At 46.4% G+C, this 14,811-nt stretch overlaps 1 protein-coding gene across 11 annotated transcripts in view; it reads left to right on the top strand.

Moving 5' to 3' along the window:
• The first annotated feature begins 229 nt into the window (after positions 1-229).
• exoc7 (exocyst complex component 7) overlaps positions 230-14,811 on the top strand; it is a 33,491-nt gene continuing 18,909 nt past the window's right edge. For 2 of the 11 annotated variants that reach the window (XM_038777871.1, XM_038777868.1), the window contains exons 1-8: positions 230-348; positions 3,711-3,895; positions 5,344-5,449; positions 8,319-8,541; positions 10,223-10,390; positions 10,629-10,640; positions 12,556-12,681; positions 14,207-14,275. In XM_038777871.1, coding sequence (XP_038633799.1) covers positions 346-348; positions 3,711-3,895; positions 5,344-5,449; positions 8,319-8,541; positions 10,223-10,390; positions 10,629-10,640; positions 12,556-12,681; positions 14,207-14,275 — 892 coding nt within the window. In that variant the 5' untranslated portion in view covers positions 230-345. The remainder of the gene's footprint in view (positions 349-3,710; positions 3,896-5,343; positions 5,450-8,318; positions 8,542-10,222; positions 10,391-10,628; positions 10,641-12,555; positions 12,682-14,206; positions 14,276-14,811) is intronic. The other 9 variants (XM_038777869.1, XM_038777872.1, XM_038777876.1 and 6 more) reach the window with 9 other exon arrangements.

Here is a 14,811-nt window from a genome sequence, read left to right as displayed (position 1 = left end):
GGTTTAGTTTACTCTTTTGGCCCCCTCTGATCTGCAGTCTCTGCTCCCTGGGTATACAGAGCTCTCTGCCACCTCACCTGTTTTGTTCTGTGAGTGTTTCATTGTGCTACATGGGGCGATAGAGAACAGCCATGTGGAGGAAGACTGATGTCCCCACACCTTTCTACAATGCTCCCACCTTGATGAAGTTCTGGTTCCATTGCATTGATGATCAAGCAGCAGGTTCTGAAGTGTCTCATTGATTAGAATTACATTTGCAATTCTCTTTGGTCTTATACACAGGAACAAGAAACCTTGTTGTTCATAAGAGAAAGCTTGGAAAAAAGCGACCAGCTGACAAAAAATATGGTAAGTTCATTTTACTCCAGCTTTAAATCAACGTTTTTTGATATTAGAAGCATTGCTGCCAGCTATGTGAGCAAATGGTCAGTGAGCTTTTTAAAAAAATATTTTTATTCTCCTCCTCTTTCACATTTTCTCCCAAATTTACACCCACCAACAATAAACAATAATCAGTAATGAATATGTCAGTCCCCATATCAATAACAACGATCCCATCCTCCCACCAAACCCCAAACATTAGCCCACATGTTCACACAAACAAATGACGAAAAGGAATTGGGGATCACCCATAGTCGCCATTAACACACACAGCCCCCCTCCCCCCACTCTCCCACCCACCCGCCCCAACTAATGTTCGATGTTATCCAGTTCTTGAAAGTGCATAATGAATAATGCCCATGAATTGTAGAACCCCTCCATCCTTCCCCTCAGTTGAAACTTATCCTTCTGCAGAGTCAAGTATTCCAACAGGTCCCCCCGCCACCCCAGGGCACAGGGTGGAGAGGCTGCTCTCCAACCCAGCAGGATCCGCCTTCGACGATCAACAAGGCGAAGGCTACAACATCTGCCTCTGCGCCCGTTTCCAGCCCTGGCTGGTCCGACACCCTGAATATGGCCTCCCGGGGGCCTGGGTCCAGTTTCACGTGCACCACTTTAGAGATTACCCTAAACACCTCCTTCCAGTAATCCTCCAGCTTTGGACAGGACCAAAACATATGAACGTGATTAGAGGGAGACCCCACCCCCCGCAACGTTCGTGCACATCTTCTACCCCCTCAAAGGGCCGACTCATCCTCGCCCTCGTGAGGTGTGCTCTATATACCACCTTCAGCTGTATCAGCCCCAACCTCGTGCACGAGGTGGAGGCATTCACTCTCCGGAGCACCTCACACCAGAACCCCCCCCTCCATACCGTGTTCCAACTCTTCCTCCCACTTTGCTTTGATCACTTCCAGTGGCGCCTTCTCTTCCAAAATAGCTCCGTAAACCGCCAACACAACCCCTTTCTCCAGTCCCCCTGTCGTCAGCACCTCCACCAGCAATGGTGGAGCCCGGCTCCACCGGGAAGCTCTGCATCTCCTTCCTGGCAAAATCTCGAAACTACAGATATCTAAACATTTCCCCTTGCTCCAGCTCATACTTCGCTCCCAGCTCCTTCAATCCTGCAAACCGAGCCCCAAGAAACAAATCTTTGTGTCTTAATCCCCTTCTCCTCCCATTTCTGAAAATTTCCATCCCACTTCTCTGGCTCAAATCTGTGGTTCCCCCGAATTGGCATTTCCCTTGACCCCGCCCTCGAAGTGTTGGCGAAACTGCCTCCAAATGCTCTACCGGACTCTGAGTATTTATCTGGGGCCACATACTTAAAGCAGCTCCATTATTCCCCCTATCGACACACTCTGTTCCAACACATATAGTGGTCAGTGAGCTTTAACAGGTTAATGGGTTATTGGAGAAGTAGAGAGGGTATGACGAACAGGAGAAGCTGATTTTGCCGTTCATCATTCAAACGTGTGCTATTTGGCAATGTCTCGCACAGTCTCAGCCAGTTCACACACAATCTCAAGTTTTATCTGGGATGGTGTGGATATTACAGTTTATCTCTATCCTGGAGACGGGATTAACCAGAGTTGTCACACTCAACTGCTTTCAAATTTGCTCTCGGAATATGAACATGGCATTTGTTCCCCATCACTAGTTGTTCTGGGCGTAGCTAACTGGCTTACTGAGTAACGAACAGTTAAGAGTCAGCCATGATGGTGTGAGGACTGAAGTCCCATCATCAGACGGGGTACAGATGCCAGGTTTCCTTCATCAAATGTTATTCGGGAACCCGTTGGATTTTATGACAATTTGATAACTTTGGGGCAGCCTTTCTGGAGACCCGCTTTGGGGCAGCCTTTCTGGGGACCCGCTTTGGGGCAGCCTTTCTGGGGACCCGCTTTGGGGCAGCCTTTCTGGGGACCCGCTTTGGGGCAGCCTGGGGACCCGCTTTGGGGCAGCCTGGGGACCTGCTTTGGGGCAGCCTTTCTGGGGACCCGCTTTGGGGCAGCCTGGGGACCCGCTTTGGGGCAGCCTTTCTGGGGACCCGCTTTGGGGCAGCCTGGACACCCGCTTTGGGGCAGCCTGGGGACCCGCTTTGGGGCAGCCTCCTTTCTGGGGACCCGCTTTGGGGCAGCCTTTCTGGGGACCCGCTTTGGGGCAGCAGCCTTTCTAGGGACCCGCTTTGGGGCAGCCTGGGGACCTGCTTTGGGGCAGCCTGGGGACCCGCTTTGGGGCAGCCTGGGGACCCGCTTTGGGGCAGCCTTTCTGGGGACCCGCTTTGGGGCAGCCTTTCTGGGTACCCGCTTTGGGGCAGCCTGGGGACCGGCTTTGGGGCAGCCTTTCTGGGGACCCGCTTTGGGGCAGCCTTTCTGGGGACCCGCTTTGGGGCAGCCTTTCTGGGGACCCGCTTTGGGGCAGCCTGGGGACCCGCTTTGGGGCAGCCTTTCTGGGGACCCGCTTTGGGGCAGCCTGGGGACCCGCTTTGGGGCAGCCTTTCTGGAGACCTGCTTTGGGGCAGCCTGGGGACCCGCTTTGGGGCAGCCTGGGGACCTGCTTTGGGGCAGCCTGGGGACCCGCTTTGGGGCAGCCTTTCTGGGGACCCACTTTGTACTTGAGGGTTTGCAAAAAAAAAAAACTCAGCAAGTTTTGGAATGACTGTGGTGGGATTTGAACACATTCTCTGGATTATTAGTCCAAGGTTCAGGATTACTCGTGCAGCAACCTAACCGTATACAACTCTGCCGTGCTCTGACCTGCAAAGGCAGCCAGTGAAGTACTGTGACGTTATAGCGCAGGGAACACGTGAGGCAATTTGTACAGGAGGTTCCCACAGAGGGTGACGAGATATTGATCAGGTAGCCTGTTTTAGTGAGCCGAGAAATGAATTGGCCAGGACACCAGACTGCCCCCCATTATTCTCCCTAAAAATAATACCCCGGGATCTTTTGCATCCTCCAAAGTGGACAGATGGGGCCACGGTTTAGCATTTCATCCAAAAGATGACCCCTTCGACAGTGTAGCATCCCTCTGTGCGTAAGTCAGGATTTGTCCCCTGAAGGGACTTGAACCCACAGCCTGCATGTCTCCGGGGTGAGAGCTACCCGCTGAGCCATGGTTGGAAAGCACATTTCTGCGTATTCAGTGAAACAGTGGATGTTGTCCTCTGTCTCGTGCTTCAGTGACCTGCCAGTATTAATTCATCCCACTTACTGTAAGCAGTGGTGGAGAGTTACTGAAACTGGTGTGGGCCTCCTGAGACGGGAATGGGTGAAAGATTGTGTTGGTTCGCACCGAAATCCGATTGCTCCATCCCTTATTTCTAGGTTTCCATCCTTTCATCTTTTGAAAGCCGACTGATGCAGTTGGAGAATTCTATCATTCCGGTCCACAAGCAGACGGAAAACCTGCAACGCCTGCAGGATAACGTGGATAAAACACTGTCCTGCTTGGATCATGTCATCAGCTATTATCACGTGGCCAAAGACACCGAGAAGATCATCAAAGAAGGGTGAGCAGCATGAGAGGGACAACAAAGTTAATTTAATTCACTGATTGTTTACACTGGTCAACAACAGTGGAGCGGGCAGGTGGGGGGTGGGGCTGAGCGGGAGGGGGTTGAGCAGGAGGGGGGTGAGCAGGAGTGGGGGGGCGGGTGTGTGAGCAGGAGGGGTGTGAGCAGGAGTGGGGGGGGGTGTGAGCAGGAGGAGGGTTGGAATGGGGAGTTTGAGAGTCAAGTCAGCTTGAGCGACACAGTTGTCAGTGTTGGTGAGGCTGTTCCTACTCCATGCACCCATTGTACAATTACTCCTGTTTTTATCCTTTGCGTAGAATGTCCGGTTCCCGGTTATTTGCCGATTGTCAGTAGACACACACACACACACACACACACACGCACACACAAGCATTATTGGTTCTTGTGTATTTTTATTTATTCTTTTCCTTTACTCCTCTCTCCTCATTGAAGTACAGTATTTGTCTTTTGGGTTACACAGCAATTGAGACACAATTCTTGGATGCTCCTCAGAGCTTCCCTGCTCTATTGGATGTTAATTCCACATTAACTTGAGCTACATAATTGTATATTGAGCTGCAGTATTATTCATCATCCCATACATGGACATTCTAAAGCACGTGTTTATCACCCATTTCCAGCCTCTAGTTCTACAATACGCAAGTCCTGATAAGGATTTGCTTAAAGCATTAATTTGTTAGATTGCACGCCCTTCTTAAGGTTGTCAATGCCATAGGTAGTTTTCCTTTCTCAGAGTTTCCCTGTGTGCCCATAGTCCTTTCAGTGGTTCTGATCTACCTCTTCTGGTTCTGCTAATTAACATATGCGCTTTTTGGTTCCAAGGTTGACTGCTTTGATATGAGATCAAAATTCCACAAGCTCGCACATTGGGTGATTGCTCAAAATGTATCCAATTAATTAAGATAATTTGACTGCGGTTTGGCCTAGAAAACATTGTTAAACTGGCTGTGACTTGGGATAGTTGTATCTAGCTATTACAGCCATGATTTGACCTGTTCAGCTTGGCTTGTAATTTAACTGGTCATGTTATCTAACAGTGAAATGAAATTTAAAAAACTCTATATCTGTGTGGGTTGTTTCACTGTATAATGCACACACTGAATGAACTGGGTAGTGGGGGGGGATGGAAGCAACTATTACATTAATATAAAAATTACTGAATTTATTATGGTCAATTTCTCTTCTGAGAGGTAATACAGTGTAAACTTCATTCAGCTCTAAACACATGGTCCTCTGCTATAGATGGGATATTTTATTAAATCTGATTGTCCTTCCCAGTGCTTTAAACTTCACATTGTCTGGTCAAGAGGGGCAGGATGGATATTTTTTCGAGGGGGACAAGGGAGGAAATTGCATTCATCTTTGCAAATTACAGGTTTTACTGACACCATTTCATTGTGTATCTCTCTCCTGCTGTATGTCAGTCCTGCTGGAAGACTGGAAGAGTACCTGAACTGTATGGCGAGAATTCAGAAAGCAGTGGAGTACTTCCAGGACAACAATCCAGACAGCCCTGAGCTAAATCGGGTGGTAGGTTGATTCGGGAATCGGGTGTGAAGCTGCATCGTTTCAAATTCGGATTCTGGAGATGAAAATATGTCCGACCGTATGATCTGGGAACCTTGTCCTCTGCTCGCACGGATCCTCATAGAATCATAGATGTTACAGTGCAGAAGGAGGCCATTCAGCCCATCGCGTCTGCACCGGCCGTTGGGAAGAGCTACCCCACTCAAGCCCACACTTCCATCCCATCCCATCCCTGTAACCCTGCAACGCCACCTAACCTTTTTGGACACTAAGGGGCAATTTATCATGGCCAATCCACCTAACCTGCACATCTTTGAACTGTGGGAGCAAAGAGTGGTGAGGCCGTGGAATGCCCTACCTGCAACAGTAGTGAACTCGCCAACATTGAGGGCATTTAAAAATTTATTGGATAAGCATATGGATGATAAGGGCATAGTGTAGGTTAGATGGCCTTTAGTTTTTTTTTCCATGTCGGTGCAACATTGAGGGCCGAAGGGCCTGTACTGCGCTGTATCGTTCTATGTTCTATGTTCTATGTTAGCATGGCCAACCCACCTACCCTGCACATCTTTGGGTTATGAGGGTGGAACCCACGCAGACACTGCGAGAATGTGCAAACACCACACTGACAGTGACCCAGAGCCAGGATCGATCCTGGGACTTCAGTGCTGTGAGGCAGCAGAGCTAACCACTGCGCCACCGTGCTGCCGCCCTCCTGTAATGACTCGCTCAGTGAATGCAGTGCAATTACCTTTTTTACCTAGAGGGAGCATAGTAAGGAAAATTTATAATTTCTTGGAAAATGTTTGTGGAATCTAATTGTATTTAAGAATGCTTGTAAAGGACTTTTAAATGTTTGCACCGATCATAAGAAATGCTGGCCCATGTGACCTGGCAACCGTTGATGTGAAAGCAATACCAACAGGAAGTTAAGTGACAAACAGTGGGGGTCAATACAAAAGAGAGCTGAAGGCAGAAGGAAGTTGGCATACAGATGCAAACACAAAGCAAGGAGAAAAAGAGGAGCACTGAATTTGTGTGAGGTGAGGCCAGCAAAACTCTACAAAAAGGGCAGGCTTCTGTTTGGTAGTAAGAAATAAAATAGAATTGCAGAAGCCCCTGTGGAAGTGATGGACAGACAAGCTAAAAGGGACTGAATCCCACAAGCTGGTGCCTTGTGAAAGATCTGAGAGTTTCTATCAGGGGACCAGGCTTTGAATTGGTTGCGGCTGGTTGGTCGGTCAAATAGGAACTCTTCAGTGTCGATGGCAAAGCTTTCACTTTTGTTTTAATGAATTTAGAGGGAAAAATTCATTTTTTCATCTTTGGGTTGCGGGGCGAAATCCACGCAAACACAGGGAGAATGTGCAAACTCCACAAGAGCAGGGATCGAACCTGGGACCTTGGTGCTGTGAGACAGCAGTGCTACTCACTGTGCCCACCGTGCTGTCCGGCAATGCTTTCTCCCTTGTGAGAGGTGATTGGGAGAATGGTGTCTCCTTGGTGTTAACCGTATCCGGGGGTCTCGAGGGCTGAATCAATTGAGTTGAGAGATTGCACCTGATGCCACATGTCTATGTGAAGTGATGCGGGATGGTCTGTTTAAGATATATCATTGTATCCACCTATTTAGAGCAGATTTACCTTTTTTATTTGAAATAGCATTTAGGAACATAGGGACAGGAGGAGGCCATTCAGCCCCTCGAGCCTGTCCTGCCACTCAATGAGATCATGGTGGATCTGTGACCTAACTCCATAAAACCTGCCTTTGGCCCATATCCCTTAATATCTTTGCTTAACAAAAATCTATCTATCTCAGATTTAAAATTGACAACTGTTCCAGCTGCTCTTTGTGGGAGAGTTCCAAACCTGTTACCTATTCATGTTTAATATCCATTGGTTCTGATTCATGTTAAAGTAAAGTGTTACAGAAAGTGAAATCTTGTTGGTAATGTCTTCATCTGGGGATCATTCTGTATACATGGCTATTTTGATTGATGGTTCCCCATGAGGATCATAACAGCAGTGTTAGGCTGTGAAGCAGGATGGTTCAAAAGGTGCAAGGTTCAGTTCCTGCTCCCTGCTGGGGCAGCTCCACTTTATCATCCGGATGGTTTTTCACAGTACCACCCCCACATTGCACAGTAAGTGGGGATGAAGCTTGGCTGTGATGTCTCCTGCAACCAAATGGGAAGGTGTCAGCCACTATCTATAGATGCATGTGAAGATTGGCAGTGAGGTTGCAGAGGGCTGCTGGCACGTGTGGCAGTATAATCCCAACAAGCGTCGGTGCCTCTCGGGACACGGGCAGGTTGGCCACAATGATGGTCTGTACAGCAGGAGACTTGCTTTGCATCAGACCCAGGGATAACATGACTCCGACACTTGTTGCCAAATATTGAAGATTTCATTCTTTAACACTAATCTCCTTTAGATAGAACATGATGTGGAGATGCCGGCGTTGGACTGGGGTGAGCACAGTAAGAAGTCTTACAACACCAGGTTAAAGTCTAACAGGTTTGTTTCAAACACGAGCTTTCGGAGCACTGCTTCCTCAGGAGCCTTCCTGCTCCTTCCTCAGGAGCCTTCCTCCTCCTTCCTCCTCCTTCCTCCTTACTGAGGAAGGAGCTGCGCTCCGAAAGCTCGTGTTTCAAACAAACCTGTTGGACTTTAACCTGGTGTTGTAAGACTTCTTACTTAGATAGAACATGTAGCTGCCATGGAGATAGGAAGATGCTATATTTTGTAAAACTGAGGTCCTCTCTTTGAAAGACATTGTGTCAGGGGGAGGGAGGGGGGGGGGGCAGGGAAGGAAGCATGGATGATGCCTCTAACTCTTTGAGGAACGTTCATTCTTAATCCTTTTTTACAGAAACTTCTGTTTGAAAAAGGCAAAGAATCCTTAGAGTCAGAGTTCCGAAATCTCCTTACTCGCAATAGCAAAGCAGTGCCCCCTGTCGTCATCCTGGATCTGGTTGCAGGAGATGATGAGATTGAGACAGTGGATGAAGTATCGCTGGAACACCTTCCTGAAAACATCCTACAGGATTTGATCTGCATTTCAATGTGGCTGGTTGAATTTGGGAGGAATCTAGGTAAGAGCAACGATGTAACTGTTTAAAAATGGCAAGTACCTGGTCTGTACGTGGCTGTTAGTTCCTCTTCCCTGGACTGTGAGGTTATCGCCACTCATCTTGACATGAATGATACCAGCGATGCAAAGGCCATAGGAGCAGAACATAGAACATAGAACAGTACAGTACAGAACAGGCCCTTCGGCCCTCGATGTTGTGCCGAGCAATGATCACCCCACTTAAACCCACGTAACCCGTATACCCGTAACCCAACAATCCCCCCCATTAAGCTTACACTACGGGCAATTTAGCATGGCCAATCCACCTAACCCGCACATCTTTGGACTGTGGGAGGAAACCGGAGCACCCGGAGGAAACCCACGCACACACGGGGAGGACGTGCAGACTCCACACAGACAGTGACCCAGCCGGGAATCGAACCTGGGACCCTGGAGCTGTGAAGCATTGATGCTAACCACCATGCTACCGTGAGGCCCCCAAGTAGGCCATTCAGCCCATTGAGTCTGCCCCATCATTCAATGAGATTGTGAATGTTCTGATGTGATAATCCTCAATTCCACTTTCCCATTTTATTCCCACAACCCTCGATTCCCTGACTGATTAAAAATCCGTCTATACTGGGCGCATTGGGGATGGATGGGAAATGTTAGTGCAATTTAGGATCTCCAGGATGGCTCCAAATGCTTTCCAACCAATTTTGAAACGTAGTGTATTGAAAGTTGTTACTGCAAGGGGCAGCATGGCGCAGTGGTTAGCACTGCTGTCTCACAGCGCCAAGGTACCAGGTTCGATCCCAGCTCTGGGTCACTGTCCGTGTGGAGTTTACACATTCTCCCCGTGTCTGCGTGGGTTTCACCCCCACAACCCAAAGATGTGCAGGGTCGGTGGATTGAACACGCTAAATTCCCCCTTAATTGGAAAAAATGAATTGGGTACTCTATAAATTTATTTAAAAAAAGATATTACTGCAGAAATATTTTTGGTTATAGCTTCATGGGCACAGGTATCCGTTGGTATCCATCTTCTCTCAAAGGTACTGTTCAGCACATCACCAGTTATAGAGTTGTGAACGGCATCTTTTTATTCAGGCACCCTCTCCTCTCTCCTCTTTCTTTCCGTCTTTTTCTTGTCTCCATCTTCTCTCTATCATCCATTAGTTACAAATTGCTCAGGGACCCAATGTCATGGAGATAGGAAGAGATGGGCTCCTTGGGCATCTTTTAAACCCACGGCCATCTAGATCGACGGGGGAAGCAGATACCTGGGAACACCACCACCTAAAGGTTCAACTCCAAGACACTCTCCATCCTGACGGCTGTTCCTTCACTGTCTCGGGGTCAAAATCCTGGAATCCCTCTGTATCTGGTGAATCTTTTCTCCACAACCGACCAGCATTCAGATAACGTGTTAAGCTAACCTGTTCAAACTCCAAATAATCTATTGTGTTTCGGTGGTTTCACTGATAACAGGCTAATGAAAGAGGGAGAGTGACCTTCAGGTGCTCTTTCCATTTGTTTTTTTTCAAATAAATGAATCTGCTGCTGAAATGTCAAAAGATGCAGTAAATTTATAATTCCTGTTGCCAGATGTTGAGAGTTAAGAAATGGGTGGGAGATTATTAATCACTGCTGGAGTTTGAGTCACTGCGTCAGTCCTGGCTTGTACTGTTTGTCCCCTGCAGATTTTATGAATGTGTACTACCAGATTCGCTCGAACCAGTTAGACCGATCAATCAAAGGTCTGAAAGAGCATTTCCGCAAGAACAGCTCGTCCTCTGGTGTACTGTACTCTCCAGCTATACAGAACAAAAGGAAAGACACTCCCAGCAAAAAGGCAATCAAGAGGCCAGGTCAGTATCTCCGTCGTTTTAAGATGTTCCTACTTTATTTGCCTAATTTGTTTCTATACTTCAAACAAGTTTGGGGGGAGGGGTGGGGAATTATTTCCCCAAATCCAAAACTTCAACGACTGAAAGTTATAATTTTTATTTTCCTCATGGATTTTTGTTTATTTTTTTTTCTCCTGTTATTTGATGCTTCACTAACTATTTTTCTCTTAAATTTTCATTTTATGTTGGTGAATTACAGTCTACATCCCAGGTAAACCACGCTTGTATATGTGCCCCCTTTCAGCCTCGCCAGTCTCTGATTGCCTGATTGAGTGTTGTGGCCACTGCCTGTGGCACATGCTAAGCTCTGTTGTAGGAAGACATTGTCTTATTGAAAGCTTACGGTTTATGCAAAATGTTGCTGTGCAGTCCTTAAAGTGTTTGAGCTGGCTAACTTAGTGGATTTGGCACCATTCAGAATCTTAAAAAACAAAGTCAGAAAACTTTGGAGAAATTGAGTTTGAGGAAGATATGTTTTTTTGTTTGGAAGCGGAGTTTGCACAGATAAGTAGCGAGGTGTTGATACTGTGTTTCTGCCTATATATTTAAAAGGTTGATTAATAGCTTCCACTGAAATTCACAGCTAGTTCTCTCGGTAGTTCACTAGCTGAGGCTGGGTCCTCCAGCGTGGGTGAAAGAGCTACACAAGAGCAGGTGTGGGGGTGTTTGGTTTGGAGCACTGGGCAGCTCACTAGTCATAGAATCCCTACAGTGCAGAAGGAGGCCATTCGACCATCGAGTCTGCACCAACCCTTCGAAAGAGCACCCTACCAGTGTCCACTCCCCCCTCCATACCCATAACCTAACCTGTCCATCCCTAGACACTAATGGGCAGTTTATCACGGCCAATCCACCCAACCTGCACATCTTTGGACTGTGGGAAGAAACCGGAGCACCCGGAGGAAATCCACGCAGACACGGGGAGAAACGTGCAAACTCCGCACAGACAGTGACCCAAGATTGATCCCAGGTCCCTGGCACTTGGGCAGCAGTACTAACCACTAACGGTGCAGTTGGCAGGTTAATGTTTAACTCCTGGGTCAGTAGATAACATGTGCAAATTGTGTAAAGCGATAGTGACAGTTATTGCTCATGTGTACCCAGTTCCTCGTCTCATGCAAAATGTAGATGCCTCTATTGCTAGCACTAACAAATGGAACAAGATGTTCTACTCTGTTTGTTAAACAGCAGTAATGGATGTTTGCAGGCTGAAAATTAATTAAACAGGAGACAGTAAGTACAATAATTTCCTCCATTGAGTGCAGAGTACATCATGGGAGATGGGGTAGATTTTAATCCTGTGGGAAAGTGGACAGGTGGGCAGTTAATATGTAGCTGGCAGAGTCCGGATTCCACAATTTTCTGATTATTTCCCATTTAAGCTGCCCATGGAAACGTACTCCATAAATGCTCATCCGTGTCCAAAGCAAATACTGCAGATACTCGGCAAAAATTCAACTTCAGATTTGCCACCTTTCATCAGAACTGAGGAAGGGTCCCAGACCTGAAATGATAACTCTGTTTCTCCCCAGATGCGGCCTGACCTGCTGGGTATTTCCAGCATTTTCTTTCTTTATTCCACAATTGTACCTCTCGCCTTGGTTGCCGGTAATAATTTGAAACTGGTGTTATCTTAAACGGAGTGGTGTGGTTGGTGGGTAGAGGAAAGTGTACGTTATAGAAAAAGTAAATTCCAGTTTCCAAGTTGCAGTCCTGCATTAAATTAGCTGAAGCTTTCTCTCCAGCTCTTTATATTTCTCCAGAGTTTTCTTTGGAATATTTGGCTGGATGGTGCTTGAATCCTGGGTAGAAGTCGCAGGGGTTTGAATGTACAGATAGCACTTTTCATTTAGATCTCTGGCTACTCTGGTTGATAAATGGTAAAGAGAGAAAATCTTTAATTTTAAATGGTATATAGCATAACCTATTTAATGTTGTTAAGCTATTGTCTAACTTTGTATGATTTGTTCTGTTTCTAAGTTCTGTTTTGTGGTGTCGATTATGATTTAAGACGCTTTTTGTTTTTGCTTTAATTTCTGTCTTGGTGTGAGCATTTACTAGCAAATACTCCTGATGTAGTGTGGTGTTGGTGGCAGTGATCTGGTGTCTCACACTGATTTGCCTAGGTCTTGTCTTTTTCTGCATCACTGTGGTAACAGGCACAATTCGTAAGGCTCAGAAACTTCTGAAACAATATTCTCAGCATGGGCTGGATGGCAAAAAGGGTGTTTCTAATCTCACTCCCTCTGAAGGTAATCATTTCCTTGTCCCCGGGTGCAATTACTTTGGCTTTTCCTGCAAAGTCTTGCTTTTTTTAATTAACCACATCTGCCATTTCCATAAAAGCATTCTAACTCTCTTGCACCATTATGCACCTTGCTAATCTGCACCTCTGCAAAACTTTAGATGGGAGTTTGAATCTTGCAAGGGTCTGCAGAGAGGTATTTTTGCTACATTCAGGCTTGGTCTATGTCCAGAAGAAACTAGTTTGTGTTCATCAGGGAAGGGAGTGAAGTGTGGAATAGAATGTTAGTTGGTGAATCCCGTCTTGGATAAGAATGGTAAAAGATCTTTTTGGGGCAATTGTAAATCACTAGCAGCGGAGAGAATCACTTCGTTTTAAAAAATTAGTTCTATAATATCTATTTTATGTACCAAAAAAATTAAAATGTTTTCTCAACATTTCCAATTACAAATCCCTAGATTCAGATTCAGCCTTGTATATAATCAGTTTGTTTTCTTTTTTTTACAATAATTTTAGAGTTCCCAATTATTTTGTTTTCCAATTAAGGGTCAATTTAGCGTGGCCAATCCACCTACCCTGCACATCTTTGGCTTGTGGGGGTGAGACCCACGCAGACACGGGGAAAATGTGCAAACTCCACACGGACAGTGACCCAGGGCCAGGATTGAACCGGGTTCTTGGTGCTGTGAGCTAGCAGTGCTAACCACTGGGCCACCATGCCGCCCAATAGCCTGCTATAGAAACGCTGATTAAAACACTTCCTAGTGGTTAGCCCTGCTGCCTCGCGGCGCCGAGGTCCCAGGTTCGATCCCGGCTCTGGGTCACTGTCCGTGTGGAGTTTGCACATTCTCCCCGTGTTTGCGTGGGTTTCTCCCCCACAACCCAAACATGTGCAGGGTAGGTGGATTGGCCACACTAACCCGAACCCTTAATTGGAAAAAATGAATTGGGTACTCTAAATTTATAAAAAAACACTTCCTAGTGGAAGCAGTGCAGCACCATCACTGGTAGGAGGATGTAATTACAGTGTGACTGGTTTACACAGCCGGTTTCCAGTGTAGATGTGTACGGACAGAACTTGTACATTTAAAATGGCCAATCATTTGTCAATTACTCCGCTGTCCTCTGACCTGTTTCACCTGAAGACTATCCTGGCCTTTTCTAGTGATCCAGCAGCACAGAGATGAGCGAGTGGAGAAAGTGCAAGTTGTGTTTTTGGTGTAACCAGTCGCGATTAGCAAAGTTAGAGAGACATTTTGAACTTTGCAAACATCCTTCCTGGCACGTTGATGAATTTGACCCCCTATGACCAAGTCCTGTATACATTTAGAATAATACTTTAGAGAACTGAAACTCTGCATGATATTGATTTGAGATTTATTTAAAGCATTGGTTTGTTCGATTGCACTCCCTTCTAAAGTTTGTCAATGCAATAGAGGGTTTTCCTTTCTCCGTTTCCATATGTGCCCATAGTCCATACTTTCACCAGCTCCGGATCAACCTTTTGTTTCTGCTAATTAACATCTGACCAGGTCATGATCACGAGTTACGAGTTAAACACCTCTCAGATACGCTGACTGACAAGCATGGCCCTGCTGTGGGTAAGTTGCATAGTTTGTTAAGAACCAAAAAAAAAGCAAATCTCCTTCAACTTTTTTTTGTTTGAACTTTAACAACATTTTTAATTTCTGGCATGGTATTCACTGTTCAGTTTTAATTGCTCAATAATTTGCCAATCATATACATTTCCATTTTTAAAAAGTTTTCTCCCTCTTTTCACCTCCACCCTGCTGTATGATTTGACACCTCCATCCTCTCCTACTGCTCTCATTGAGTGAGGAGTGAAGAGGTCGCAGGCTCTGCTCAAAACGTGCCTTAATCAGCAGATTAAGGGGTGCGGTTGACATTGAGCAAGGTGGGTGATGATGCCATTCTGTCCTTCTGCCAGTGTTCGTTTCCAGAATAATCCGGAATAAATCCACTCCCATCTGATGGGTTCATACAGGTGACCAGTGAGGGGTGTTCAAATGTCCTTCCACACCGGTGCTATGAACCAACTATGCAGTGGAAGAATTAAGTGTAGTAATCTCCCTTTGCTTCCTTTAGCTTGCCTTTGGTGTTGCGCGGTATGATTTCA

The sequence above is a fragment of the Scyliorhinus canicula genome, chromosome 18, assembly GCF_902713615.1.
Source record: "Scyliorhinus canicula chromosome 18, sScyCan1.1, whole genome shotgun sequence".
Taxonomy (NCBI): Eukaryota; Metazoa; Chordata; class Chondrichthyes; order Carcharhiniformes; family Scyliorhinidae; genus Scyliorhinus; species Scyliorhinus canicula.
Note: the sequence above shows the minus strand (reverse complement) of the source record. Positions and strands in the feature narration are given on the sequence as shown.